The 27,985-nt window shown below is 41.6% G+C and overlaps 2 protein-coding genes and 1 long non-coding RNA gene across 4 annotated transcripts in view; 2 read left to right on the top strand and 1 right to left on the bottom strand.

The window, feature by feature from the left end:
• Positions 1-27,985, top strand: part of LOC148879502 (scramblase-like protein) — a 43,487-nt gene that overhangs the window by 7,748 nt on the left and 7,754 nt on the right. For both annotated transcript variants that reach the window (XM_088961041.1, XM_088961042.1), the window contains exons 3-11: positions 4,634-4,720; positions 5,583-5,624; positions 5,733-5,777; positions 14,947-15,012; positions 15,121-15,177; positions 15,304-15,365; positions 20,713-20,833; positions 21,534-21,611; positions 21,697-21,803. In XM_088961041.1, the coding sequence (XP_088817167.1) occupies positions 4,634-4,720; positions 5,583-5,624; positions 5,733-5,777; positions 14,947-15,012; positions 15,121-15,177; positions 15,304-15,365; positions 20,713-20,833; positions 21,534-21,611; positions 21,697-21,803 (665 nt within the window). The remainder of the gene's footprint in view (positions 1-4,633; positions 4,721-5,582; positions 5,625-5,732; positions 5,778-14,946; positions 15,013-15,120; positions 15,178-15,303; positions 15,366-20,712; positions 20,834-21,533; positions 21,612-21,696; positions 21,804-27,985) is intronic.
• Positions 17,027-18,523, bottom strand: LOC148879503 (uncharacterized). The gene is made up of 3 exons (XM_088964171.1): positions 18,459-18,523; positions 17,858-18,401; positions 17,027-17,206 (listed from the first exon to the last, which is right to left on the bottom strand). Exons 1-3 carry the CDS (start codon positions 18,521-18,523, stop codon positions 17,165-17,167), a joined length of 651 nt encoding a protein of 216 aa, XP_088820297.1. The 3' UTR covers positions 17,027-17,164.
• LOC148879504 (uncharacterized) lies at positions 18,879-20,243 on the top strand. The gene is made up of 2 exons (XR_016104256.1): positions 18,879-19,908; positions 19,999-20,243. It is a non-coding gene; the product is annotated as an uncharacterized LOC148879504 (long non-coding RNA).

Raw genomic sequence — 27,985 nt, forward strand, 5'->3', positions numbered from 1 at the left:
TTTGAAATCAAAGATTTGGGAGATCTTCGGTATTTCCTGGGCATTGAAGTTGCTCGATCTAAGAATGGTATATTCATATCTCGGCGCAAATATGTCCTTGATCTTCTTGCTGAAACTGGTAAACTAGCTAAACCCATTGATCCTAATCATAAGCTTTCTGCCGCAGATGGTCAACTTTTGTTTGATAAGGGAGAGTTTCAAAGATTGCTTGGGAAGCTGTTATACCTTTGCATGACTCGGCCAGATATTTCCTATGCATTCAGTGTTATCAGTCAGTTTATGCATTCTCCCAGAGATACTCATCTAGCTGCTGCAGAAAGGGTTCTATGCTACTTGAAAGGTACTCCAGGGAAAGGTATTCTATTTGCTAAGCTTGGTCACATGAACCTGGAAGCCTTTACTGATGCAGATTGGGTAGGGTGTATTGATGATAGAAGGTCCACTTCTGGTTATTGTGCTCTGGTTGCTGGGAATATTGTGTCTTGGAGGAGTAAGAAACAATTAGTAGTTGCTAGATCCTCAGCTGAAGCAGAATACAGGGCAATGGCTCATGGTGTGTCAAAATTACTATGGCTACGATCCCTTCTAGAGGAATTGGGGGTGGACTACGAGAAACCAATGATGTTTTATTGTGACAATCAAGCTGCTATCAACATTGCACATAATCCTGTTCAACATGACAGAACTAAGCACATTGAGGTTGATAGGCATTTCATAAGGGAAAGGGTCTCTTCAGGAGAAGTTTGTTTACCATTTATCACATCAGAAGAGCAACTGGCTGATATCTTGACCAAGAGAGTTCCCAGGGGGAAATTGACACACTATATAAGCAAGCTGGGCATGATTGACATCTATGCTCAGCTTGAGGGGGAGTGTAAAGAGACTGGGTCGAATGGGCCCTAACAGCCTTTCGTGTGATATCCTTTATTTTATCTTTTGTTTTATGTTGATGGGCCTCACTTAATGGGCCTGCTATTTGTTCTTATTTTATTTTCTTTATGTAACTGCCAAGCTGGCCGCTCACATAAGGGTATACTTGTCATCATCAATTTTTTAGAGATTAATAAAATAGGGTTAGAGGAGAAGGGTGATTAATTCGACCTCTTCTTCTCTTACCTCTTCTCTTCGCCATCTTCCTCTCTTATACAGTTATTCAAATCTGTTCTATTCTACTAATCACTAAGTTTAATCTTGATATTAGAGAACTAATTTACATCTGAAACCAAACTGTTTAGCAAATTTTAGACCATGGAGTAGTCTGCATAGCTAAGCTATCAAAGCATTGCCATCTGCCAAGGGTCGAATATAATGCCAACACCTATCCTTCTGTGTCTTGAAAGACCCCTCCCAGTCCAGCCGGGGCCAATTACCAATGTAACTCTCATCAAAATAAGTTTAACAAAATTGGTTGCTGGGGGCCTCCATTCCATAGATACTGTTTCCTTATCTTGAACTGGTAGAGCATCTTACTTCCAAGTTCTCAGAATGTCACTTAGTGAGGACACTTGGAAATTCTCTAGGGTCTTCACCCAATGTACTCGAAGGGCCAACTTTTGACTTCACAACTAAGAACTTTGCTATTCTAATGACTTCCTCCTCTTGCACATTCAGATCCACCAGGCAACTCTTCCCCCAGTTGATCCTCAAATTAGATAATTTCTCAAAGGAACTGACAAGGGTCTTTCTAAGGGACTCAAGGCTAATGTTGTCACAAAACAGAATTATGTCGTCTACAAATGGGTAATTACAACCTCAGCCCTTCCTACCCTCAAGCCTCTAATTAGGTTATCCATATCTGCCTTTATGATCATTTTACTTAGGACCTCTACAATCAAAGTGAACAGAAAGGGGGATAAAGGATCACCTTGTCTCAAGCCTCTTTTAGCTTGGAAAAAATCTCTAGCAGACCCCCTGATCAGAATTAAATATTGCACTGAGCTCAAACAACCTTTAATTCACAATCTCCACCTTTCCCCCAATCCAAATCTCTCCATAATCTCAAGAAGGAAGGAAAAATCCACCAAGTCATAAGCCTTTCTGGGGACATTATTTTCCTAAGCTTGTGCTAATATTCATGTTGGATGTACTTTGAAGAAAAATACAAGCATTGAATAAAATTGGTGGCATAAGTATGTGCCTTTGTGGTGGATTGGGCCCTCCCCCTCTTAGAATTTAAAGAATTGAATAAAGAGGATTTTGGAGTTAACCTTTGGTCCTTGCTGGAAGTTATCAAGGGGGAAATACAACCATAATCCATGAGATGTATCATCTTTTTATTTTCTTACTTGGACATATTGTTTTAGTGAAAACTTTTTACTCGCAGATTGTAATCTTTTTTTCCCTATTTTAAGAAAATTCCCTTTTGTATTTACTATACAAAGTTTATATACTTGTAGGCTCAAGAGAATTCCCATAACTGAAAAAATACATGTAGTGGCATGTACATCACTTCTGGTGTTTGCTTTCTCTTAGTTACTATTCTTTTTATTTTGTGGATTGTTTTTTGAGGTTAGACTTGAAGTGTCAACCTTTTAGTTATTTCTTTACTTCAATTCTGCTATTGGAATGAAATTCAACATGGTAGGACTGGCAATAGAAGTATAGAACATTATTATTAATTTTCTTTATTTTCTTTCCTTCTTTATCATCAGATAGATTATTTAATTTATTAAGATTCTTCTTTCCCTTACTCTCTATAAGAATTCTTGAAATGATATCTTTTAACAAAGGATGAAGTCAAGAATGTTTCAAGGCATAGTTTGGGTTATTTGAAGGTGTTGCTCCTCTTTGGATTTTCCAGATGCCTCACAAAATGGGTTCAAAAGTTTTTTTTATTTAGAAAGACAAAAGTGATTATATTAATGAGAAGAAAAGATATAGTAAGTTTACTTCAATATGTAGATGGCGCAGTTTTCTTTCTGTGATGCCAAAGGAGACCAAATTTGTCACCTAAAATATCTATTATATTGGGCGGAGGTAATTTCTGGGTTCAAGGTCAATCATGGCAAAAGTGAGATGCTAGCTGTCAGAGACATTCAGAATATGTAAGAGCTGGCTGGCAGCAGGATGTGATAATGTCTCTTTGACATCCAAATGCCTGGGGCTATCACTAGATGCTAAATGTACAGCAAGTTGTGTCTGGGACCGAATCTTGGGAAAGGTTGATAGGAGGTTGGCTTCATGGAAAGCTTGGTATCTCTCCAATGGAGGTAGAGTCACACTAAAGTGTTCTGTTAATTTTGCCGGGCTATTACATGTCTTTATTTTCAACTCCAGCAAAGGTGGTTCATAGGTTGGAGAAGACGATACAAGACTTTCTTTGGTCAGGTTCATTTAAATTCCATTAGGTCAATTGGGAACAAGTCAGTAAGCCAGTTATCCCCTGGGTATTTGAAGAGTAAAGTTGTTTAAATTTTCCCTCTTGGGCAAATGGCTTTGGCTTTTATTTGAGGAACCAAACAGTTTGTGAAGAAAGGTTGTAGCCAAAAACATGGTATTGGATATCTTTGATTGGGATGCTTCTGCCTCTCATATTTCATATGGCTGTGGTGTGTGGGGAGGAGTTTGCAAGGCATATCCTCAGTTTAGGGAGGGAACCAGACTTGTGGTTAGATCAAGAAACATGGTGAGATTCAGGAAAGATTCCTGGAGTGATGACTCCTCTTTGAAAGATGCTTTTCCTGCTTTATACATGATAGCCAGTAACAAAGAGACCATGGTAACCGATTGTTTTTCTTTAAGGGAAGGGGAAGTGGTATGGGCCCCTCAATTCAGGCAGAATTTTAATGATGGTGGAGAACAAATAAACATGTTAAATCAGGACCACAGAGTTTGGAAATGGAAGCAGGATGACAACTTTATGGTGAAATCTTTCTACCGGTATCTAATTGGGAGAAAGCAGGTAGCTTTCCTTGCAGAACTATTTGGAAATCTGCAGCTCCTTCGAAGGTATAATTATTTGTATGGGTATTTAGCTCATTGACAAAGGAAAACCTGATCAAGAGGGGTCTGAATATGTTCAATCCTCTCTGTCCATTGTGTGGTTTGAAGCAGGAAGGGTCTACTCATCTTTTTCTCCAATAAGCCTTTATGGGAGAATCTGGCATTACTTTCAGCAAGCTAATGCATTCCAATGGTGCTTCCTGAAGTCAGTTTTAGATCTGTTAATGCAATGGAAGGTCTGGGTATGCCGAAGAAAGGAAAGGTTATATGGACAACTATGCCCTTACCCTTCGGAAATTTGGATGGAAAGGAATGCACATCCTACTAAAGCTGTAATAAATCAAGCTTTTGATTTTTTGAGATCTTGGCTTGCCACTAATATTTTGTTCAAAGGAGAGCTTAGACAATCTTTTCTGACTTTTTTGAGTCCCCTCTTGGTTTTGAGGCTTTATACAGAATCTTGTTGTACATAGGGCTTTGTATGCATCTCTTTTCTTATGAGTGAGTTATACTTTACCTTTCTCAAAAGAAGAAAAAAAAAAGAAAAGATGTAGTAAAGCTTGTTAGAGTGTTATTTGCTATTTCTTTTCTTAGTATTTCATTCAGTATTCATATTCTATAAGTTGGCTTATGTATAGTTGGCATTAATTACTTTGTGGTGATTAATTGCTTTTCTATATTAAAATTTTAGGTCAAGGTTGCACCTCTTCTTGCAAGGTCTAATTTGCTTATAACTAGAAGTATAGAGTGGGCAAATCTTATGCTTGGTTTTGAGCAGGTAATTCGTTTAATTTCTAAATTCTTAATGAAATGTTTTGCAGGATTATTATCATCATTGAAATACTCATGCATGTCATTTTATGTGTTTCAAAAATGTTATAGCATTTCTATATTACATTATTTAAGCTTTAGATTATAAATCTTTTAGTCAGTTAGCTGGTTGAAATGGTCATGGTACAAAGGCTTCTTTGGTTGTAAGCGAAAATGTGAGGCATAATGTCATATTAAAGTTTTAGTTTGTATCTCTGGTTATGGTTTTACTTGTTTCCTCTTAGAGAAATATGGTCCCATTATCATCTCTGAACTCTGTCTTTTGAAAATATATTTCTGGATTTGAGTCTCCTTAATCTTTCTTCACTGGTGGGTTCATATTTTGGGCTTTTCTTCTGTCATTGTGTCATAGTAAAATGAAATGCAGAACAAAGGATTTACTAATTTGTTGAGCTTTTACCAAGTTTTGGTTTCAGTCAAACTGGAAACAGTAACTGATATAATATGCATGAAATCTAATATACATATTTTGTGGATGTGTTGATCGAGCACTGATTACTGTGACAGGCTTGGTTGCTATTATTACTTTCTACAATGGCAAAACACTTTGAGAAATGAGACTGTTTATGTTTTTTGCCTTCTGCAACTGGACGGGGGGCACATTGCACAATGTCATTTTTTGTCACTGATATACCGTTCTGGTCTTAGATTTTGAACAATTTCTCCACTACTGCTGTTGTCCACTTTTTTTTTTTTGTTTTTTCCTGTAAATTAACGTGTTGCTTTCTTTTTTCTTTTTTTTTTTTTCGTATTTGTGTGTGTGTGCATGTGTGTGCGCTCTCAGTACTAAGTCTTTCCTGGAATTGCAGGAGAACCAGTATGCAGTAGTAGATCCATGCTATCCTCAGACAGTATGTGACACACCTCTGTACTGTAACCAGTGACTAAAAGAAAAACCAGATTGTGTGATTGTCTTGCAAAAATTTCATTTGAATTTATACATTTTCTTTTATTTCCAGCCTGTGGGTTTTATATGCGAGCAGAGTAATATCATTGCTAGACAGGTATGATAACTGGTCTTGTTGTTTTCTATACACTTTATACATAGATATATAACCTTGTGCAATTTTAGGGGAAGTCTATATGGTTAGGGGATTTTTTTGATTACAAAATAGAATAAAATATAATTCATTAAGAGAGAGAGAGAGAGAGAGAGAGAGAGAGAGAGATTACATGAAATAATCTAAAAGGAAATAAACACCCTAATCATCCACATAAACAGAAATATCCCCACCATAATCAAACCCATGGCTCCCATACAGAAAAACAAACAAGTTATATTCAGCACTTCTAAATTTTTAAAAGGAAAGACCGACAAAAAAAAATCTTGGATTTATGACACTATCCAAGCCTACATACCTTAATTTACAGCTACTGAATCAACCCCTTTCCAGCAAAATAGATCCCTCTATGGTAAAAACCAATCTTCAGCAGCTAGCCTTTTCTTCACTTCTAAGTAGAAAGCACCTCCTAGTGTAATTTGAAGCAAACATGCAGCATATCCTTTTTTTATGATAGACTTGATGCTAGAATAAAAATTTTATAAAGAAGAATTAAATACAAATAGGTCTTATCAGTCCAAGCACAAAAAGAGAGCCCCATCTAGATATGCAATCATGCAACAAAACTTCCCATTGCTCACAAGATGTAAAGACCCCAGATAAAGTGGGGACAATATCAGATAAACGAAATCTACAACTCTGTTGAAGGCAATTTTTTAATCCAAATAATATTTAAATAAATTGAATTCAAATAAGTGGGTTGGCTAGTCTGTTAGCAAAATCATTAAAACTATAAAAAAGTATTCCGTACGGGAGTTCCCTCTCTTTAAGTGGGAGGGACAGATGTCCTTCACCTAGGAGGAGGAGGTAGTTACATAGCTACCCCACTCCCTATTTAAGCTCCTTAAGGGGGAAGCTAGAAGCACAGATGGAGAGACTCTTTGGAGAAAATTGTCACAAGAGATTACTTATCTTAAGAAAAGCAAAGATAAGGAGATAAGAAAAGAGAGGTGCTCAAGGGAAGGCAGGGAAGGAAAAGAAGTTTCGCTAATACAGGTAGGAAAAGGAACATCCTCTCAGAGAATACTTCCTATATATGCCTTCTGCTATGTATCCTTCTTTCTCTCTCTCTTTTATTTTCAGTTTTGAGAAAAGAAAAAGAGGGAAATAAACCATCTACGACCAGGTACCTCTACTTGGTTGAGTATGGTCCCTCTTCCAAGACAAAGCTTGGGATTAAACCATCAAAAGTTTAATTCTCAAAGACTGATTATGGTTCCCTTCAAATAAAAATGAAGAACAAGGGAATAAAATCGTCTACAATCAAAATGCAAATTGATTGACTACGGTTCCCTTCTTGTCTGCAAAATCCCGAAGGGTTAAGGCTGTCTACAATCACAATTTCATTTGATTGTCTACAACTTATCGTGAAGAAAGGAGTGAGAAGGAGATATTTTTTGTATCAAAAAGAAAAGAGAAATTTATTGTTGTAGAGTTTTGTTTTCTTCTCATTCTTGTAACACTTGATGTAAAAGAATTGCAAGTGAAAAGTTCTTTTAAATTACTCTATTGTTCTTCTCTTTTGTTATGTGCATTCATTTCTCCAAGCCAGAATAAAAAGGTGTTCTCTACTTTCTTGTGGAGATGTAATTAAGGGGAACAATCCGTATGATTCCCTGAAGGGGCTTTACCCAAAATAATAAGAACTCAAATCACTTGATTGAGTGAATTATGTTGCATGAGAATTTATTAAGATTTTCACACCAACAAACTCCTGCTCAAAATAGCCCCACAAAACTTGATGACCCTCATGTCCAATCTACCTAACATTGGCAAACCTTCCCTCATGAATCCATGTGTGGCATACCACCCAGCCCCTACATTCACACAAGCACTACTAATAGAAATTTGGTTTGTATTTAGGTTAGGAACACCAAAGATAGAAGAAAAGGTCAAGTCATCAGTTATCATAACATCTTTTTAGAAATAAAATTAAGAGATCCATCGGCAATGGATACCTTATCATTGCCAGAACATAAGGAACTAGATTAGAATAAGAAAGGTAAGATAGTCATATGGTCAGAAGCCCTTGAGTCTATTATCCAAGAGATATTTTGATTACTTGTTGCCAAGGCATGGGTACCTATATGTGCAAAGGCAGTCGATCCTCTTCCAGAAGATGTAATTTCTACCAAACCCTCCAACTGTCTCAGATACGTGCTGTACTTCTTGAATTCTTCTGTGTTCACAACAAGTGTCTTTTGTGGAGGCAAACTAGGTGGAATAGGAGTAGATGCAGGCTCCTCCAGTGTTGTAGTAGCGATATTAGCATTACCCTTTTTACCATCTCGAAATCTGGCAGGTTTTAAAGTGTGGATGTATCTCTAAACATGTATCCTTACTATGTTTGGGTTTTTACAAATTACAATGTTTACATACCACCTCCTTCTTTCCTACATGATCACCAGAACCCTCTACTAGACAAGATTAGGTCTAAATGTGGCCACGTGTTCTGTAAAATCAGGTAGTAATTGCAACATAACTCTCCTCTCTTAACTATGCACAAGAGGATAAACTTGTGAGGGCAACAAGTCTCTGAGTTTAGTCTTGTAAGTAAATCAAGCATTTTGTTCCTCTTCACCATTCTCTTGTGAGTTATCAACATCCCTCTTACATCCCCACTGTATATTGCTTGCAAAAGGTTAATTTCCTTCTAGTAGAATTGTAGTGTAAAGCGCAAGTGGCATCTCCTCCTGCTTCAGATTATTCACCTGCATCCTCAAATAATACCATATAATTCTCTTGTATCCATTGTGAATGATGGGGGTCTTAGGATCTGGTTCTACAACATTCCTAGATGCTTTGTACCATCTAACTTCACTATAGTGATAATCCCTTTAGTCTGGAGCAATGCTTTAAAATGCAGAGGTGTGATGCAAGGCATTCCACTACCTAGAGGTGTGACGTGCAGTTCAGAATGCAAGAGGCGTAAGCCTCCTGAACACAAAGGAGGCGTAAGCCTCCTTTAAGAGGAGGGGGGTTAGGAGGAGGAAGGGGGGATCTCATTTTTTCTTTATTTTTTATAAAAATATTTTATATTAATATGCATAATGTTAGAATGTTAGAGTGATGTTCGGCTGATAAGAGTTCTTATTAGCCCATTCTTATGTTTAACTTATCTTGTAACTGGGCTTGTGTTAATGGGCCTAATCATGTTTAATGATTTAAGTCATCTGGGTGTCCCATCACTAATCAGGGGTATCCCAGTAATTTCTTGTACCTTGTACTATATTCATCTATAAATAAAGGACTGGTCGACTGGATAGTACAGTTCGACATTCTCTTCAGTTCTGTGGTTCTCTTCTCTTCCTTGCTACTTCGAGTATAGCTCTTCAGATTACATGGTATCAGAGCATTAGCTCCTTCCTGGTTTCAGCAGGCGCACTCTTTTCTCTTGCTGTCTTTTCATCTTCTCTCTTCCTTTTCTGGGTTGCTGCAGTGAAGACCTAGGAGTGTAAGAGAGTAAAGCAAGTTCGAACCTAGGGTTTCTCTTGGTTGTAGGACTCAAGGGAAGTAAGACCCAGAAGTAGATGTCCTACTAGATTATCTCCAGAAAATAGTAGCTATTGGGCTACTAAGAGAGGTCTGTATAGGACAGACCTAGTTGAGGACTGATTTCAGCAGTCCTAGCACTAGCCGAAAGGGGGGAGAGCTTCCTCTACAGTTGCAGCTTCGTGCTCCAGCAAGACTTGGGCAGAACTATGGTAACTTCAGTTACAGATTCTCTTCAGGTCGGTTATCAGTTCTACTTTGTGAACTTCAGTTACTGCACTGCACAGTTACTTCAGGTTGCAGAACAAGCCCTAACTGAAGTAACTTCAGTTACTAGCACTGTGAACTGGTTCAGTTACTTCGACCAGTCCTAAACAGCACTGCACAGTACCCGAACTGTGAACACTTCTACCAGCACTGTGAACACACCCGGTTAACGATGTATCCTAGGAACTTACCCGAGGTTACACCGAACACACACTTGTTTGGTGGATTCAATCTCATATTAAACTTACGCAAAATTTCAAAAACAGAATGCAAGTCTTGTATTAATTCATGTGAAAACTGAGTTTTGACGACCATGTCGTCCACATAGCACTCTACTTTTCTACCGATTAACGGTGCAAATAATTTATTTACAAGCCTCTGAAAGGTTGCCCCTGCGTTTTTCAACCCGAAGGGCATAACCTTGTAACAATATAGGCCGAACTCCGTGATGAAGGCAGTCTTTTCTTCGTCTGCCGGGTCCATCTTGATTTGGTTATAGCCCGAATAGGCGTCCAAGAAACTTAGCAACTCATGCCCTAAGGTCGCGTCCACCAGACGGTCGATTCGGGGGAGCGGGAAGCAGTCTTTCGGACAAGCCAGGTTCAGGTCGGTGTAGTCGACGCACATGCGCCACTTGCCGTTGGCCTTCTTTACCAGGATGGGGTTGGCTTCCCAGCTCGGGTATTGGACTTCTTTTATGAAGTCCGCTGCGAGGAGCTTCTCGACTTCCTCGTCGACCGCTTTCCACCCTTCCGGGGCTAGGTTGCGTTTCTTTTGTCTAACGTGCCTAACTACAGGATTAGTGTTCAGCTTGTGAGTTATGAGTCCGGGGTCTATACCGGGCATTTCTGCCGTGGACCATGCAAAAATATCTAAATTTTGAAGTAAAAGACTTACCAGTTCGGATCGTAGGGGCTCCTGGATGGAAGCGCCGATCTGGAGTGTCCGAGCTGGGTCTATTGTCGAGGTCGGGACCGCGACTGTTTCTTCCGTGGGTGCGGCTCTCTCTTCGCCTTGCTCCGTGGGTCGCTCCAGTTCAAGGTCATTGGCTACCTTGGTTTTCCCCTTTAGGGCGGCAACGTAGCACTTGCGGGACTCAAGCTGGTCGCCCCGCGCTACTCCCACCCCGAAGTCTGTTGGGAACTTCATAGCCAAATGGTAAGTGGAGACCACTGCCCGTAGGACATGGGTGATCGGTCGACCTACTATGGCATTGTAGGGCGAGGGGGTCGCTACCACCAGGAAGTTGTGCTCGAATCTGACCACAAAAGGCCACGTGCTGACCTCTACAGGTACTGTTATTTTCCCAAGGGGCCGGACTTCTTCTCCGCTGAAGCCTACCAAAGGAGTGTCTGCGGGCTTCAGGTCGCTTCTCTGCACTTGGAGCTGGTCAAACGCAACTTTGAAAAGTATGTCGGCCGAGCTGCCTGAGTCGACGAGTACGCGCCTGACCTCGAAGTTGTTGATTCTCAGCTTTATCACGAGCGCGTCGTCGTGGGGGTAATGGACCCCTCGCACATCGTCTTCTGTGAAGAAAATCGACTCTTCTGTTCTTGGCCGCTTTGGGGGGTTCTGCTCCTCCCGGGTGACCTCACGAACCGACGTCCGAGCTGCCGCTGAAGTGCAACCCGCAACGATTGAACCTCCCACTATCATGTGGATGGTCCCCTGAACTGACCTCTCCTCTGGAGGCTGCCTGTGCGATTGTTCGGCCGGCTTGCTGTTGGACTCGGGAGCGTCTTTTCCGTGCTCTCCTTGCCGACCTGTTCTATTACTATTATTATTATTATTTTGTACAAAGTTTCTCAAATATCTGCGACGGATGAGCTCCTCTATCTCGTCGCGAAGGTTTTTACAACCCTTGGTATTGTGATCGTGGTCTTTGTGAAAGCTGCAATACAGATTCTTATTTCTATCATTGGGGTTTCCCCTCAAACGGGGTGGCCACTTCACGTACGGGGCGTCCTTGATCACCATCATGTTCAATGGAGTGTAATAAGCTCGGTCTGGGGTAGGAGCTCGGAACAGCTGACCCGGCTTTGCACCCCGAGCTGTTTCCTTTTTTCTTCGGGTGTCCTGATTGGAAGGTTCTCCTTCTCTCTTTCTTTTTTCGGGTGCGCCCTCACCCTTCTGGTTGATCTCCTCTTCGGCGGCTATGAACTTATCTGCAAGTTTCAGAAACTCGGTTATGGTCGCGGGTTGGTTGACGACCATGTGCCACTTGAACTCTTTGTGCTTCACGCCCTTCTTGGCTGCCGCAAGGCGTACGACGGTATCCAGGTGCGGTATCTGCATACAAGCATCGTTGAACCACTTGATATAGCTCCTGATGGACTCTCCCTCCCTTTGTGCTACGTTGAAGATGCTTTCTTCAGTTCGCGGGCACCGCTTGCTGGTGACAAAGTGGGACGTGAAGGCTTGTGCGAACTACGCCCAACTTCTTATTGACCCGGGTGCCAAGTTCCGGTACCATGTGCGGGCTGCTCCCCTGAACGTAGTGGAGAAGGCCATGCACATGCATGACTCACTGGCTCGCGCGAGGTGCATCTGTGACTGAAAAGCATCTACATGATCACTGGGGTCGAATGACCCGTCATACTTGTCAAGAGGGGGGAGCTTTAAATCCTTGGGCATCGGGACCGCTAGGAGTTCGGAAGACAGGGGGGACGGAACTGAGAGGAGGGGAGCTTTGGCTTCGGCCGAGCCTACCTCTTCTTTGCCCATGAGCTCGGGCAAATCCCGGGTGACAGATCGGCGAGCTCGGCGTCGGCGCCTCTGCTTCCTGACGGGCTCGGCGTTCGTGCTGCTCACCTCCGTGCTATCTAGAACGGTTTGTGCCGGGAGTAGCCCGGTCTGCTGGTGATGGCTACGGACGGAAGGGGCTTGCTTGGAGTCTGTTGCCAGAATCTCGAACCGGTTCTCGAGAATCAGGGTTCCAAACTTCGATTGTCGAGGCAACGCTGACTTGCCGAGCCGGGGTCCTCCCGACCTGTCCGCCCGCGACGAGATCGGGGTAGCCGGTCTCTCCCGTCTGTCGTGGGGGGAGGCTTGGTTTTTTGGGAGATTTTGGGGGGCCTCTCCCCGGCCAGAGTGTTCGCTTTGGTGGCGGGACTTGGCTTGCTACGAGGCCATGTGCTGAGGCTGGAGTTGAGGCTGTTGAAGCTGAGGTTGGGGCAGCTGGGGGAACTGTTGCTGATATTGGTACTGGGAGACCTGGTGCAGCACGTGCTGTTGATAGAGTTGAAGTTGTTGGAACTGTTGCATTTGGGCCTGCATGGCTCTCATGCACTGATAAGGTCCTCCAGCTGGTTCGGGCTGGCCACTGGGGGCACGACCGAAGGTTCGATGAACGTCGTTCCGACTGTAGTAGGGAGTGGGGCCATGACAGGTGCCATTGTGAGAGGCACATTCAAGCTGGGGATTCGGTCCGCTGAGAGGGGGACGGTGAAATGTCCGATACAGACAATAGGAAGTTGGGGTTGTTCCTTGGAGTTATCTATTTCCGTGCTTTGTCCAACGTTGCTAGGGGAAGCCATGAATGTTGGATTGTTTCAAGGAAGAAGAAGGAACTGAAAGAGTTTAGAGAGAAAGGCCTTTTGAAGCGTTTCCCACAGACGGTGCCAAATGATGTAGCGCGATTCGGGCACTCCTAGCTGACTGCTTACTGGCTCCTTGCTGGCAATGAACGGCACCTGAGAAGATGAAAGGAAAGATTCCCGGGGATTTACCCGGTGGGAATACTTCGATGCTTAAGTTAGTACTGTGAATAGGAAGTAAAGGGAAAAACAAAGGCTAAGAGTGGAGGTCACGCTTTTTTTCCTATACTCGAGAGATTGGAGGTCACAAGAAGAAGTTTCTCCTTTGCCCTGAGGGCTTTTATAGGGGTGCTCTTTGTGAGATCGGGCATAACCGCCACTGGGCCCCCCCCTGCCACAGCCGTTACCTGCTAGGGCTGTGCAGGTGGCCATTGCGATGTACTCCTTACCCGGGCGAGTGGCACGCCCCCAAAGTGACAGGCATGCCTCCGCCTACTGAGAGACGTGGGCGCAGACTGACGAAAGGACAGGGACTGCGCCGTCAGTATGGGATACTTCAGGAGTACCCTTAGTAGAATTAGTCCTCGGGACGACTTGTCTGCTCGGGAGCTCGGGTGAGCTGGTTTTCTTAGCTTGCGAGCTGAAGTTGCCTCGGAATATCCCTTTGGGGGTAGCTCGGGGAACCCGGAGCTCGCGTTGTGACGAGCTCCTCCTTTTGCGCGATATGATGTGGCGAGCTACTTTATGGGCCCGTTACTTAGCTGTATTGGGCCGCAATGCTGAGCTGTCGCTTACGTCGGGTCAATGTCCACGTGTCGCCGTTTCATAGATCGGGTCAAATCATCCTTCATCAGCACCAATGGGAAGAAAGAAAAGGAGAGACACTTTCACTAGACACCTTGGTTTTGGATGTCCCTCCAATGGGTGTCGATCTCAACAGGGGTCTAAAATAAATCAAATAAACCTTGAGTACCAACCCCAAGAAAGTTCTACAACTCTTAATCGGTTTTCACTTGACATTTCTGATTTTCCTTGATTTTTGGGCATCATACTCTAGGAAACACTTCTAGGCAGCAAAACATCAAATATCTCAAAAAATCCTTAAAGAAATCAGGTGACATCAACAATGGTGATCAGCTTCTAACACCCATTTACACTGCTGGTCCTACCTATACATGGGTTTCACACACAGAGAAGAATAGAAAACTGGCTCTGATACCTACTTGATGATTAAACAGCAAGTAATCAAGGAAAAATCAAAGAAAAATAGGAGAAAGAATTTGGGAACAGTTGCTGTAAAGAAACAAAGAGAATGAGGGGAAGAGTGCACTGATTTTGGGTCACAATGTGAGATCTGACTAACTTTTATATTTACTTCGTGTAGCTAAAAAATAAAATTACATTTCTGCCATTAATAAGTTGATTGGACAGAAATAAAAGATAACTAAATGCTAACCAGGCCCAAAGCCTACTAACAGTCCAATAACAAGTAAGAAGAACATTCCAATAAAGGAAAAAAACAAGGACAACAACAACATGTAATAACAGGCCCAAAAAACTGATATAAAAGAAGATATATATGCTGGTTCGATTTGTCAACAAATTTCAATGTTGTATGGTGTATCATTCTGCATAAATAGGGTTCTCTTTGTTTCATATCTTAAATTCTTAAGATTAGTTGGTTTTGAACACTCAAAGGCATTATTACCCTTCTCTATTTTTAAACTTTTTCAGGTTATAGTTGATGTTTCTCCTACATTCATCTTTTGTCTTTCTCCTTGTTACTGAGTGTGGACCTATTAAAAAAATTTCTATAGGTGCTTCGCACAAGGCGTCCTTTCCTTGCTTATATCACTGATGCCATGGGTAATGAACTCTTTAGGGTGAGAAATGCACATTCTTTTCCTTGCATGTGGTTGCGATTTTTCATCTCTGTAAGTTCTTGATATAATACTTCTATATTTTGATAGCTTGTTTACTACTAAATCTAGGTTCACAGGCCATTTTGGTGGATAACCAGCACAATTTATGTGGAGATAAATGGCAAGGTGTGGGTATTTGGTTTCGTTTATAAATTACATCTCATACTTCGTTGGAATTTGATACCTTGGCATACTTTTAGGTAAAAGGAGATTGACTTTGTAATTCATTCCATGTTGTCTTATTGTTTATAGGAAATTGGTGTTGTTCACAGGCGATGGCATCTTTGGAAAAGAGTGTATGATTTGTATTTGGGGTAATATGGCATTCTTTGATTTATATTTTTGTTATTTACTGAAATCTAGTCATTTATAGAAAATAAATGTTATAAACTTATCTCATTTAAATCCTTATTTCTTTCATTTGCTCTAATCCCTGTTTTGTTCATTTCCTTTTGGGTTCTGAATCTATACAATACAGCCTTAGTAGGCATTGTTTAAACCCTATGAAACTATCTCAAGTTATTGTTAAACCTGGTAGTTCTTCCTTTAGCTGTCTTTGGTGGTGCCTGATAACTGCTGAAACAGGTGCTACAAAATGAAAGACTCAATCATAAAAACATCTTACACTTGGGTATATTTGTAGTATATGATCAAAATTTTAGGGTTAAAACAATCATCCCAGTGCCTCTGCTTAAGTGTTAACAAATAGGTAGGTCTTAAGTTACTGAAATGCTCAATGGGGCATTTTTTAAATTTGGGATCTTTTCTGCATTCTGATTTCAGCAGTTAAGCAGAGTTATCAAAAACAATATGAATATCTTATTTTCTAGGATCTATTGCTTCTTTCAATACCAACTTATGCTCAAATAGCCCTAATTAGTTCATTCTCTCATCCATGTAAACACTTTCACATTTAACTTCGATCCTATCTGTAGTTCCACACTGAAATCTTAATTTTTTTTTATCAGTAACAGAGTTTATACTTTCAATACCAACTTGTGCATATCCTCCATAGTGTTCAAGGCGCCAAGGCAAACCTGAGCGACAGGGGAGTGCTTAGTCGTCTGGTTGCCTAGGCGGGCACCTAGGCGTTGCTTAATGTCTAAAAAAAATAAAATAAAAATGGGATGAACCCCTATTTTTGCCGTTGAAACAGAAATACCGGAAGGGCATAGCCCCTATCTTTCTTCCAGAAAAAGAAACAGACCTGTGCTTTTTGTTCCAAAAAAAGAAAAAGGAGGGGCGCAGCCCCTGTTTTTGCTCCAAAAAGAAAAAAGAAAAAGGAGGGACGGAGCCCCCTGTCTAAAAAGTGTGTTTTTGATCAATAACACACTTCATTAAATTCATTAATACTTTCAATGATAATTACAAAGAGGAAGACAAACTTTCTTATCTTCCAACTATAACTTGAGCCCCAAAAGAAGGAAAAAGAAAAAGAGAAAGAGAAAGAGAAGGAGAAACAGAAAAAATAATTACAACTGTGCCCAGAACATTGACTCCCTCTCCACCCCTTGTTTAGCTAAATCAGTTGATCTTTTTATCCAGCTGATTTTAACCTCCATTTCTCGAGCCAGCCATCTAACTTTCCTCTTCATATTGCTGTAATTCCATAAGCCACTGTAGTCTTTATTCAGCCATCCATCCACCACCTCCGAGTGCCTTTCAATTACAAGTTTTCTAATATTCATCTCCTTGGATTTCTGGATTCCTTCCATAACCGCATGGATCTCGGCTCTGAGAGAGTCACCCACTCCAATTGGACTTGAGAACATGGCAGAAACAACCCCATTCTCATCCCTGAAAAGACCCCCAACCCCTGATTGTCCAGGATTCCCTCTGCAGCTCCCATCAAATTTTAGTTTTATGAAACCCACAGGGTGGGGGGGGGGGAGTCCAAGACACATTCATCACTGTTTTGGTCTGGGTACTGTTAGCAATCTCACCCCAATTCCTCAACATGTCATCCACTGTATAATATGTGAATAGTTCTATGATTTCATCCACTGTACCACCCTTATAAGGATCAAAGCCCTCAATTCATTAGTACTTCTCTCTACTTCCGAGAAAATCCTAGCATTTCTTTCTTCCCATAAGGACCAGCAAACTGCAGCCCTCAGTCCTCTCCATATAATGCCTGCCCCTTTTCATGTGCCACCTGAAAAAAGGAGAAAACAGATTTTGCAAATATGATGGAGGGTTCTAACTACACCCAAATAGGGAAAGAGCCCACTCCCAAATAGACTTTGCATATTGGCAAGACACCAGTAGGTGAAAACCCGTCTCCCCATCAGCTTTACAAAGAACACACCAGTGAAGGGACAAACAAGTATTGGGTCTCTTCTTTTGGAGCAGATCACCAGTGTTGAATCTTTCTAGAAAGGCTTCCCAGCAAAAACTACCAACCCTAGGAGGGATTGCTCTGCACCAAACCTCAAGAATAGGAAAAAGGAGGGCTATAGGACTGGTGGACTGGCTTAAAACTTTGAAGAAAGAGGCACAGGAGAAAGAATCAATAAGGGTAGGAGTCCAAATTCTAGAATCCACCTTAGCAGGGTCTAAGAAAATATTGTCAAGAAGCTAAAGAAGACTCGAGACGCTGTCAAGGACTGAGTCTCTCACAGCCCTTCTCAAGCCCAAATTCCACCCAAATCCAGAAGTGGAAGAGGAGGGAGTTATGAAGGAGGAAACTAGCTCATTTTTAAGGTTAGAGAGTGCATACAAAGAAGGAAATTGGTCATTTAGAGGGGCATCCCCCACCCAAGTTTGTTCCAAGAATTTTTTAGCATTACCTGAGTTCAAGTCATACCTGGGTTTGATTGGAAGGATGAGTGGGGGCATGGAATGTTGTTCCCATCCTCCCTTTCTTGTTCAAAGGTTGGTCAATGTCTGTCTCCCTGAGTTGGTTGGTAAGCCTTTCTGTCCTTTGGGCGATTTGGCAATCTGTCCTCTCTACCCAATGTTTATCCCTTATTGGTGTGTTCCCGTTCTGCCTCAGGTTCTCCAAGTTTACCCCTTCTTTTGCACCTAGCACTATCGAAAGTCTTGGGAGCGCTACGTTCTGACTAATGTCTTCAGCCTCATTTACATCATAAGACCCAACTCTTCCTTCATCAACTATCAGATTTCTATGGCCGTCTGGGTTCAATCTCCATTTCTCCTTTATGTCCCCCTGGAATAGGCTTGTAATGTTCAGCATGCCCAAGTCACCTATGTTGTACTCACCATCATCATTCACGCTTCCAATGCTGGTACCCTCATCCAAACTGTCCTCTGGCTCTTCGTTGTTTACTCCACAGTGCACCCAACCTTCATCCAATTCCTCCCTTTCTCCAGTTCTCTCTCTTGCATACCTGGGATTCGGTTTCTACGAGAAACGATGCAAAGAACAAGGGTCTTCGGCGGGGCACCCACTGTAGATCACTGTTGTTCTTGCTCCACCACTGCAGTTTTCTCCTTTCTGAAATCGCCGCATTGAAAGAAGATAGACCAGAAGGTCTATCTACAGTCGGCACACTTACCAGCCCCTTAGCCTGACCCACGTGAGGCTTTAAGTTATCACGTGGGTCACTAACACATCCCCCCCAGTTCAAATGTCGACCCGCTCGGCTTCCTTTCCAGCCCTCTGCCCTGACCTACGTGAGATTTTAAGTTATCACGTGGGTCTCTGCTGATACCCCCGGTTTGAAAGTCAAGCCACCCATAATTTTAACCGGCTCAGATTGAGCCATTCGGCAGCTCGAGTCACTTATAATCTTAGCCATATCAGCATATGATGGGCCGACCACCTGACATTTCGCCTTAAATATTTTTGAATTATTTCCTCTTTCAATGTGGCTGCCCAATACCCCTTTGGAACCCGACTATTCCTCTTCCCCCAAAAGTTCCCCCTGTTCTTTTCCTTCCCCTCCCACTAACGCTCTGCCACGTATGCTTCCTTCCTCCATGTCACCTTCTTCTTCCTCCTTCGAACAGCTCGTCAACAGAGACGCTTCCACTTCCGTCAGGACCCAAATCTTCCTCCATAGTCCATCCAAGAAGAAAGTGACCAGACGGTCCTCCGGCTTATCCCCCGGATTCTTACTTTGATCTCTGTCAAGTCACTGAAGCTGCATTCCTCCATTAATCCACCCATCGTGTGGACTATTTTATCTACTATCGACTTATTCAAGAAATTGAACGGCACCCCAAGAAGAAGCAACCTACTGACTACTGTAATATCTCGCTCATTACAGGACATACGCCATTCTTCGATGATGATCAAACCTTCCTTTGTTTCAATAGAAGAGAGTTCTATTTTCGCCTCCCCTATGTCGAGAATGGCTCTGTTTTCACTAAACGGCACCACAAGAACAGGTTTTTTAATGTTAAAACTCTTCATTATTTCCTCTGCAACGAGCTGCCAGTCCTTAATCCTTTTTCCAGCTATCAACACAAATTTGTTGTTCCATTTCTGCTTATCAACTTCCAACTCCACTTTGCTCAATTTAACAGAGCAGGTAATGTATTCCTCCACTGCCTTCTGAGTTATTTGCTCTCCCTTTCCTACCAGAACACTCTCACTCTCCCCCAACTCTGTATTCTCCGTTGGAATCTTTTGCTGAACCTTTTCATTCATCTCTGTCAATACCAGGTACTCCCGTAGCTTATCTGCAAAACACTTCCAACCTGTCTTCCTATTTCCTTCCGGAATACACACGAACTTCCTGTTGCTTTCCCCAAAACGTTCTGTTATAACTGTGAACCACCCCTTTCTGTTGTTTCTCAGCTCAGCTATAAAGTTTTTCCTTCCCATATTCAACTGACCTTTTTTTTTGATGAATTATTCAACTGACCTTTTCATCGAGCTTGTTTCTTGCTGTAAGTAACTGCATCCACAAAACCCTTCATCCAAATCACTGCATCCCTGCAAAGAAAAATAATTGTTTTTTTCTCTTCTCTGATCTTCAGGCACACCTGTCCCTTGTTTCTGCAAGCTTCAAACACGTGCTTCTTGGCTTCGAGCTCCAGCCTTCTTCTCCATGTAGTTGCTGGCTTGAACTCCATCGCTCTGATAGTTATCTTATTCCCTCTTTTTATGAGTTTGAGTTTTTCTTGAACTCACTCTACCATGGAATTTTGATCATTTGGAAGAAGAAATAATTTCCAGAGCCCCTGTTTTTTGTTCCAGAAGAAAAGCATACCTCGTATCAGTGTATGTGATTGATTTCTCTTTCTTGTTCAGAGACACCTTGATGAGGATATCTCTCGAACTCTTTTCGAATATCATATCTCTCAATTAAGAAGATAAGGAATTAATAAAAACTTATTATAATATGAAAAAATAAAAAAAATGATTCGGTGCATCATGTCTGTGCTTATATTATGGACTTATAATATAAAAGAATATTGAATATGCAAAACTTAACACGGGTTATATATAATCATATGGTGTTTGGGCGAGGCGAGACCCAAAAAGCGCCTACACGCCTAGGCGTCGCCTTGACAACTATGATATCCTCATATCATGTACTTAACCAGTCTGTCTGTTCTGGACTAACTTGGATCCTTTTGGAATGAAGGGCTATGCAAATTGCAATTTAGAATTTTGTTTGTTCTGGAGATAAATTATATGGTCCATTACAGTACCAGGAATTTAATATTTTCCCACAATATATTGTACAGGAAAAAACAGTTTGCAGTGGTTGAAAATCCTGGGTTTTGGAACTGGACATTTACTTTAAAAGATATCGATGGGGATGTGCTAGCTGAGATTGATCGTAATTGGAGGGGTTTCGGCTTTGAGGTACTCATTTCTTTACAGTTTTTAATCTTTATTATTTAGTTTGTAAGAAAGTGTATTATCTATAGAGTACTTGGTGGTATTTGCTTTCTTTGTTGTTTATTATTACCCATTTAGTCTGGTGCTCACTTTGCTCCCAAGTGGCCTAGTCTAAGAACAAACTATTACCAGAGTTAACATTTTTCCCTAGTCATCCTTCTACTTAATTATTTGTGAAGTTTGAAGATTCTGTATTGCTTAATTTTCAACATAAATCTGTTTTTGGTTTGGAAAGTGGAAGCTAAAGGGCCATTACCTAATAATGGTTCTGGCTATCTGGGTATTGGCAGGGGTAGGTTGGATACAGACCTTAACTTTGGCATTTTTCTTTTCTACAAAGTGGTTTCTCCCATACTTGAACTCTCATTTTCATGCTTGTCGTCGAGAAATTTTACCATTACATTAAATCTATGACCCATGGAAAGTGGAAACTTTATTGAGTATGATATTGATGTTTTATGAAGCTTCTTGATCTTTTCTACATGGTTCCTTGCCTCTTAATCAAACTTTCAACATGGTTTATACAAAGAAAATACCAGTATCATAAGATATCATGCATGGAAAGTAGGGGGGGGGGGATGCAGCAATCAAGAAATTGTTGCCCTTTGTTGGTGTTAGGCACTGAAATTAATGGCCTAAGAGATATAGATAACATGTGTTGCAGCTCTTCACTGATGCCGGTCAATATGTGATCCGATTTGGGCATGCTGATTCCACCCCTAGGACGGGCCCTGCTGAAATGGTAAAATTTCAGTGCGGAATATCTGAGTATAATTTTTAACTTGGCCATATTATTTTTTATCAATTGTTGCTCATTTTTGTTTCAGATTCCAGACTTGGGAGTCATTCACCCATTGACTCTATCAGAGAGAGCTGTTGCCCTTGCTCTTGCAGTATCACTGGATAATGATTATTTCTCAAGGCATGGAGGCTGGTAAGCTTTAAATGAAGTCCATCCCTGTTGAAATTTATACATATTTTTTTGTATGCCTGTTTCCCAGACGATGGCCGACAAAGCTCTAGTTATAAGAAGGTTTTCAAATGACATGTTTGGAACTCAATTACAAGAGAAGCCATACCAAAATAGCAATAGCATATTCAAATTATGACTTTAGAAACCAATATCACTAACCTGGTAGACCAAAACACTAGTTCCTGAAGAAGCTTATGAAAACTCTTCTGAAAAATTTGCACGTGTGTTTTCTGAGGATGAAAACTATTGACCAGCTAATGAAGTTCTGATGGATAAAGTTGAACATAATTTGAAACCAAGATGTCAACTGGGGCCAAATAGCCATGGCTGATGTGGTGAGTTTGGGTGTCAAAGAGGAAGAAGTGGTCTCAGCTTTGTCAGAAGAAGTGACAGAAAGGGGTTAGCTGCATCCCTTGGTCTTGAGGATATCTCTAACTTACCTTCAGTATATTAAAGTGGAAAAACAGGATGTTCGTGTTCCTATTTACTTTTTCCCGTGGAATATTGAATAGATGATGCTCCTTGTTGCTGCCTGAAACCAGGAAGGAAATCATTTCATGGTGTCAAAATTTTAGAAAAGAAGGGATAGATAGAAATATACTGCAGTAAAAAATGGAGTTCGTGCAGGCAGGTCATTGGAGGAGATCCTTGAAGATAGAAGTAAAAAATTTCCTGTTTGAAGAGATGAGAATCAAGGGGAAGGTAAGCCTGAAGGTAAGGGAAGCGAAAAAAGGTACACTATTGCTGGAAGGATTAGAAGTGATCGAGTGGCTAAGAGAGTTCATAGCTGGAGTCTGTTCAAAAGGTAAGCAGATAAACTGACAGGATTTTAGTACATTAGAAGGGAGAAGATATGTTGTTGAACGTTAGAGGAATAGAAAAGGCTTCTTCATAGCTTTGGCTGAATTTTTTGGTAAGGGACAAAGGCAACTGGTGTGTCTACCAGCAGGAAAACAGAACCAAGGATGGGGGGAAGTTGACTGGTTGTTCAAAGAGTTTTTAGCTCAAAGAGTAGCAAATGATAAAAAAGCCTCCATAAGGGAGGAGAAGGCATATCTCAGCAACAGCAGGGTTGAACAAGGGCTAGTGGTCATGGCAAAAACAAAAGGCCAGTGCAGAATGGTGGGAGGTCTAGAGAGAGAAGAGTGGGATAGTAGGTTTGTGATACAAGCCAAGGAAAAGGTTAATGATTGGAGGAGGGTAGCTGACTTACTAGCAACCAGGTTGAAGCTGAAGAGTGTCTTCATAGTAACTCCCTTCAATAACTGTAAAGCCCTCCTAGATCCAATAGAGAATGAATTGGAAATATCAGCTATCAATGTTCAGGCTGATTTCGGATCATTCAGTCTTTAAATGGAATCCAACATCCAATTCCCTTCAATAACTACTGTGGTCCCCACCTCCTATCTATCAACTAACATAAAACATCTCAGAAAAACATCATAAAACTGATTAATCTTCAACACTCCCCCTCAATTTGGGAGTAAATGTCACACATTCCCAACTTGCGTAGATCATGTTCAAGCTTGTTCTTTGCCACCCCTTTAGTGAGAGCATCAGCCAGCTGCAACTCTGAAGAGGCATAAGGCAACAAACTTCTCCGGTTATTACCCTTTCTCTTATAAAGTGTTTATCAACTTCAATGTGTTTTGTCCTATCATGCTGAATTGGATTGTGGGCAATATTGATTGCAACCTGATTGTCACTGTATAACATCATAGGTTTTTCTGCTTTCACCCCAATCTCACTCAAAAGAGATCTAACCCAAAGAAGTTCTGAGATACCATGAGCCATGGATCTATACTCAGCCTCTGCATTTGACTTTGCCACAACCACTTGCTTCTTGCTCTTCTAAGAGATCAAGTTTCCACCTACAAAGGTGCACATTCCTGATGTAGACCTCCTGTCATCTAAGCATCCTGCCTAGTCTGCATCTGTATAGGATTCTAGCTTCAGATTCCCATGATTTGAGAAAAGAATACCTCTGCTAGGGTGTTTCTTCAGATATGCAAGTATTCTCTCAATAGCTTCCTAGTGCTGAACCCGAGGTGCATGCATGTACTGATTCACAACACTGATAGCATAAGAAATATCTGGTCGTGTCATACACAAATACAGCAATCGGCCCACCATTCTTTGATATCTCCCTACATCCTTTACCAACTCACCATCCACACAATTAATTTTGTGATTTGGATCAATAGGAGTGTCTGCTGGTTTGGTCCCCAGCTTCCTAGTCTCTCGTAGTAGGTCAAGTACATACTTTCTCTGCGAAATGAAGATCCCATGCTTGGATCTTGCAACTTCAATCCCTAAGAAGTATTTGAGCTCACCAAGATCTTTGATCTCAAATTCTTGCTGCAATGATTTTTTGAGATCATCAATCTCCTCTAGATCATTTCTTGTCACCACTATATCATCCACATACACAATCAGAATTGACACCAAAGCATCTCTCCTCTTCACAAAGAGGGTGTGATCAGACTGTGTCTGTGTGTATCCAAAACGGATGAGTGCCCCTCTGAACCTGTCAAACCAAGCCCTAGGTGACTGTTTTAGTCCATACAGAGATTTTTTGAGTCTGCACACCTTTCCTTTACCAACATTTTCATAAAAGCCTACTGGAATGTCCATATATACCTCCTCCTGTAAGTCACTATTGAGGAAAGCATTTTTGACATCAAGCTGGAACAAGGGCCATGAATAGGTGGCTGCTAGAGATAAAAGAATACGAACTGAACTCATCTTAGCTACTGGTGCAAAGGTTTCCAGATAATCAACACCATAGGTCTGAGTATACCCTTTTGCTACCAACCTTGCCTTGTACCTCTCTATCTTGCCATCGGCCTTATACTTCACTGTGAATACTCGTCGACATCCGACTGTCTCCTTGTCCGGGGGAAGATCAACTATTTCCCAAGTTTGGTTTTTGACCAAAGCATCCATCTCATCTTGCATGGCTGTTTTCCACTCAGGTTTGGAGAGAGCCTCAGTAACATTCTTGGGTATAGACATAGAATCCAGGGAAGAAAGAAAAGCGTGGTAGGAGGGTGATAAGACATTGTAGGAAAGATGGTGTGAAATGCAGTGGGCTGTACACTTTCTCTTCCCCTTACGAAGTTAAATGGGAAAATCAAGGTCAGTGGGATCAGCTGCAACAGTGGTGTTAGGGACAGAAACATTATCATCAGAAAACATAACAAGCTCAAGAGGAATACCTGGAGCTGTATCTTCCGAATCTGGAGTTTCAGAAGGACTAACAGAGAGTTGTGTGGGTCGTGGATGTGTGGAGTCAACCATCATCTTCCGGTGCACTGATATTGCTGTGAGGCTGCCCGTAGTGGCTCAAGTAATGAAACTAGAGGTGGTGGCTGAACTGATGGTGCAGGTGGTGGCTGAACTGATGGTGCAGGTGCTAGCTGAACCGATGGAGGCACCACAGAAACAGGAAGAGGAACAGATTGTGAGTTCTCCTCCCCAAAACTCTTCCCCTGAGGAGAACCACTCGAGAAGAAGAATGTGGATTCAAAAAAGGTAACATCCATAGTGACAAATCTGCTCTTCGACATTGGTCATAACAGCAATACCCCTTTTGGTTCTGAGCATACTCAAGAAAAACACATTGCTTGGCCTTAGGATCAAATTTCTTGCGATGAGGGCCAAGAATGTGAACAAAAGAAACACAACCAAAAACCCTCGGAGGTATATGAAATATCTCTCCATCTAGAAAAAGGAGGCAAAATGGCACCTTAAACCCCAAAGTCCGTGAAGGAACACGATTAATCACATGTACGGCTGTAAGGACTGCATCTCCTCAGAACTGCACAGGGACTGAAGCACGCACCATAAGACTCCTTGCCACCTCCACAATGTGTCTGTTTTTCCTCTCAGCAACTCCATTTTGTTGCGGTGTATATGCATAACTGCTCTGATGAACTACACCATGTTCTAAGAGATACGTGGTTAGATCCTTCTCAAAGTACTCTCTGGCATTATCTGATCTAAAAACCTTAGTTCTCACTCCAAATTGTGTGAGAACCATCTGATGGAATTGTCGTACTAAGTTAGGAACCTCATTTCGTGATCTCATCAAATATATCCAAGAATATTGTGTATGATCATCCACAAACAAGACAAAGTAACGGAATCCTTCCATGGAAGGGATTTGATATGGCCCCCATACATCAATGTGAATAATATTAAAAGCAAAAGTACTTCTTTTATTACTTGGTTTAAAAGACTGCCTACAATGCTTTCCTAACAGACAACTCTCACACTCCAAAGTAGATAATTGAACATACTCAAACAACTTTGGGAAAAGACATTTCAAAGAATTAAAAGAAAGATGTCCCAAGTGATTGTGCCAAAGCATAATCTGGTTTACTGACTCTGACCAACTACTACTGCTACTGCTAACCTGATGGCCCTGATGTCTCGGAATCTCATTCAGAAGGTAGACTCCATTCTCCTCACGACCACTCCCAATCATCTTCTTTGACTCCATATCCTGCAAAACACAATTACCAGGAAGAATGGTCATAGAACAGTTCAAATTTTTTGTCAAAGAACTAACAGACAGTAGGTTGGTATGAAGTATAGGGACATGTGAAACAGATGACAGAGTTATATCATTGGTCACTCTAACTATCCCCTTCCCAGCAATAGGCATATGTGAACCATCTGCTGTAGAGACCCTATCTCTACCAGAGCACAAATGATAGGAACTGAAAATGGTAGGGGCATTAGTCATATGCTCAGATGCTCTAGAGTCTATAATCCAGGGAGGTCCCTCCTTACCTGAAGTGGATGCAAGATTCACAGTTGCATATGGACTACCTGTATGTGCAAAGGAAGTGGTTTAGTTGGCTCTTGCATGCGGCTGCCCATTTGGAACGCTAGTGCTGGGTGAATCTTTCTTACTTATAATCTGTCCAAACCTCTCCAATTCTGTTCTCACTGCTGCTACTGCAATGGATTCCCAATCAGTTTGGGAGAGAGGGGCTGAAGAATCTCCTGTAGTGGCTACATTTGCATTTCCCTTCTTGTTTCTTATCCGAGTAGGCATAAGATTTGGATGAAGCTTCCATCAAGTGTCCCTGATATGCTTAGGCTTCTTGCAATAATCACACACCAAGTCCTTCTTATCTTCCCTTCTAGGCTCACTACTTCCCCTGTCTCCATTCGACTTAGGTTTTGTTGTACCAACCATAGCTGACTGGTCAATCCCAGGCTGTCTCAGCATTACATTCCTCCTACTCTCCTCTCCAGAGACAAAAGCATAGGCCTGAGAGAGTGTCACACCCTCCCTAGAAAGAATATGCTGCCTAGTAATGTCAAATTCAGGGTTCAGCCCTGCGAAGAACTCAAAAACCCTATTCCTCTCTACCAGTTTGTGATAAGTTGCTGCATCATTTACACTTTCCCATACCACAGTTTCTAAGTGATCTATTTCCTGCCATAGGGTTTTCAGCATGGAGAAATACACAACAAGAGGTTTTTCTCCTTGTTTCATACTTATAACCTGATTTCTTAACTGATAGGCTTTGGCTTCATTTTGCTTTTGAGAGTAAGTTTCAGTCACTCCATCCCAAATCTCCTTAGCAGTATTAGCCCATAGGAAATTTTTGGCAATATGTGGTAACATAGAATTACACAGCCAAGACATTACCATGTAATTCTCTTGCACCCATCGGGAAGAGTCTGTATCAGGTTTCTTCTCCTCCCCAGTGAGATACCCTAATTTTCCACGGGCACCAATAGCCATCTTAGCTGATTGTTCCCACTCCAAATAATTTGTGCCATCAAGTTTTACTGTAGTAATGATCCCAGACCAAAAAATATCACTACTACCTCCAACACCCAGTCCCACAATACCAGTAGATTTCATCTCGGTATTCCAACTCTCCATCTTACTTCAAACAGTTCAACAGTAAGAAAAAAATAGATTGGAGACCTTCAAAAAATAATTTAATACCACACAAACATAAACCAACCCTTCCGGAAGAAGAAAACCCTACCTGGAGGGAAATCTCTCTCCTCCCCACGCCTCCCAACAGAGAGAAAAGTGAATCGATCACTCCGGGAGGCCTAGAAAATTTCAGAAACCAAATCGCCCTCTTCAGAAAAAACAAAAGAAAACTAAC

Source organism: Nelumbo lutea, chromosome 1 (genome assembly GCF_056320005.1).
Source record: "Nelumbo lutea isolate HS-2025 chromosome 1, American lotus-T2T, whole genome shotgun sequence".
NCBI classification, from domain to species: domain Eukaryota; kingdom Viridiplantae; phylum Streptophyta; class Magnoliopsida; order Proteales; family Nelumbonaceae; genus Nelumbo; species Nelumbo lutea.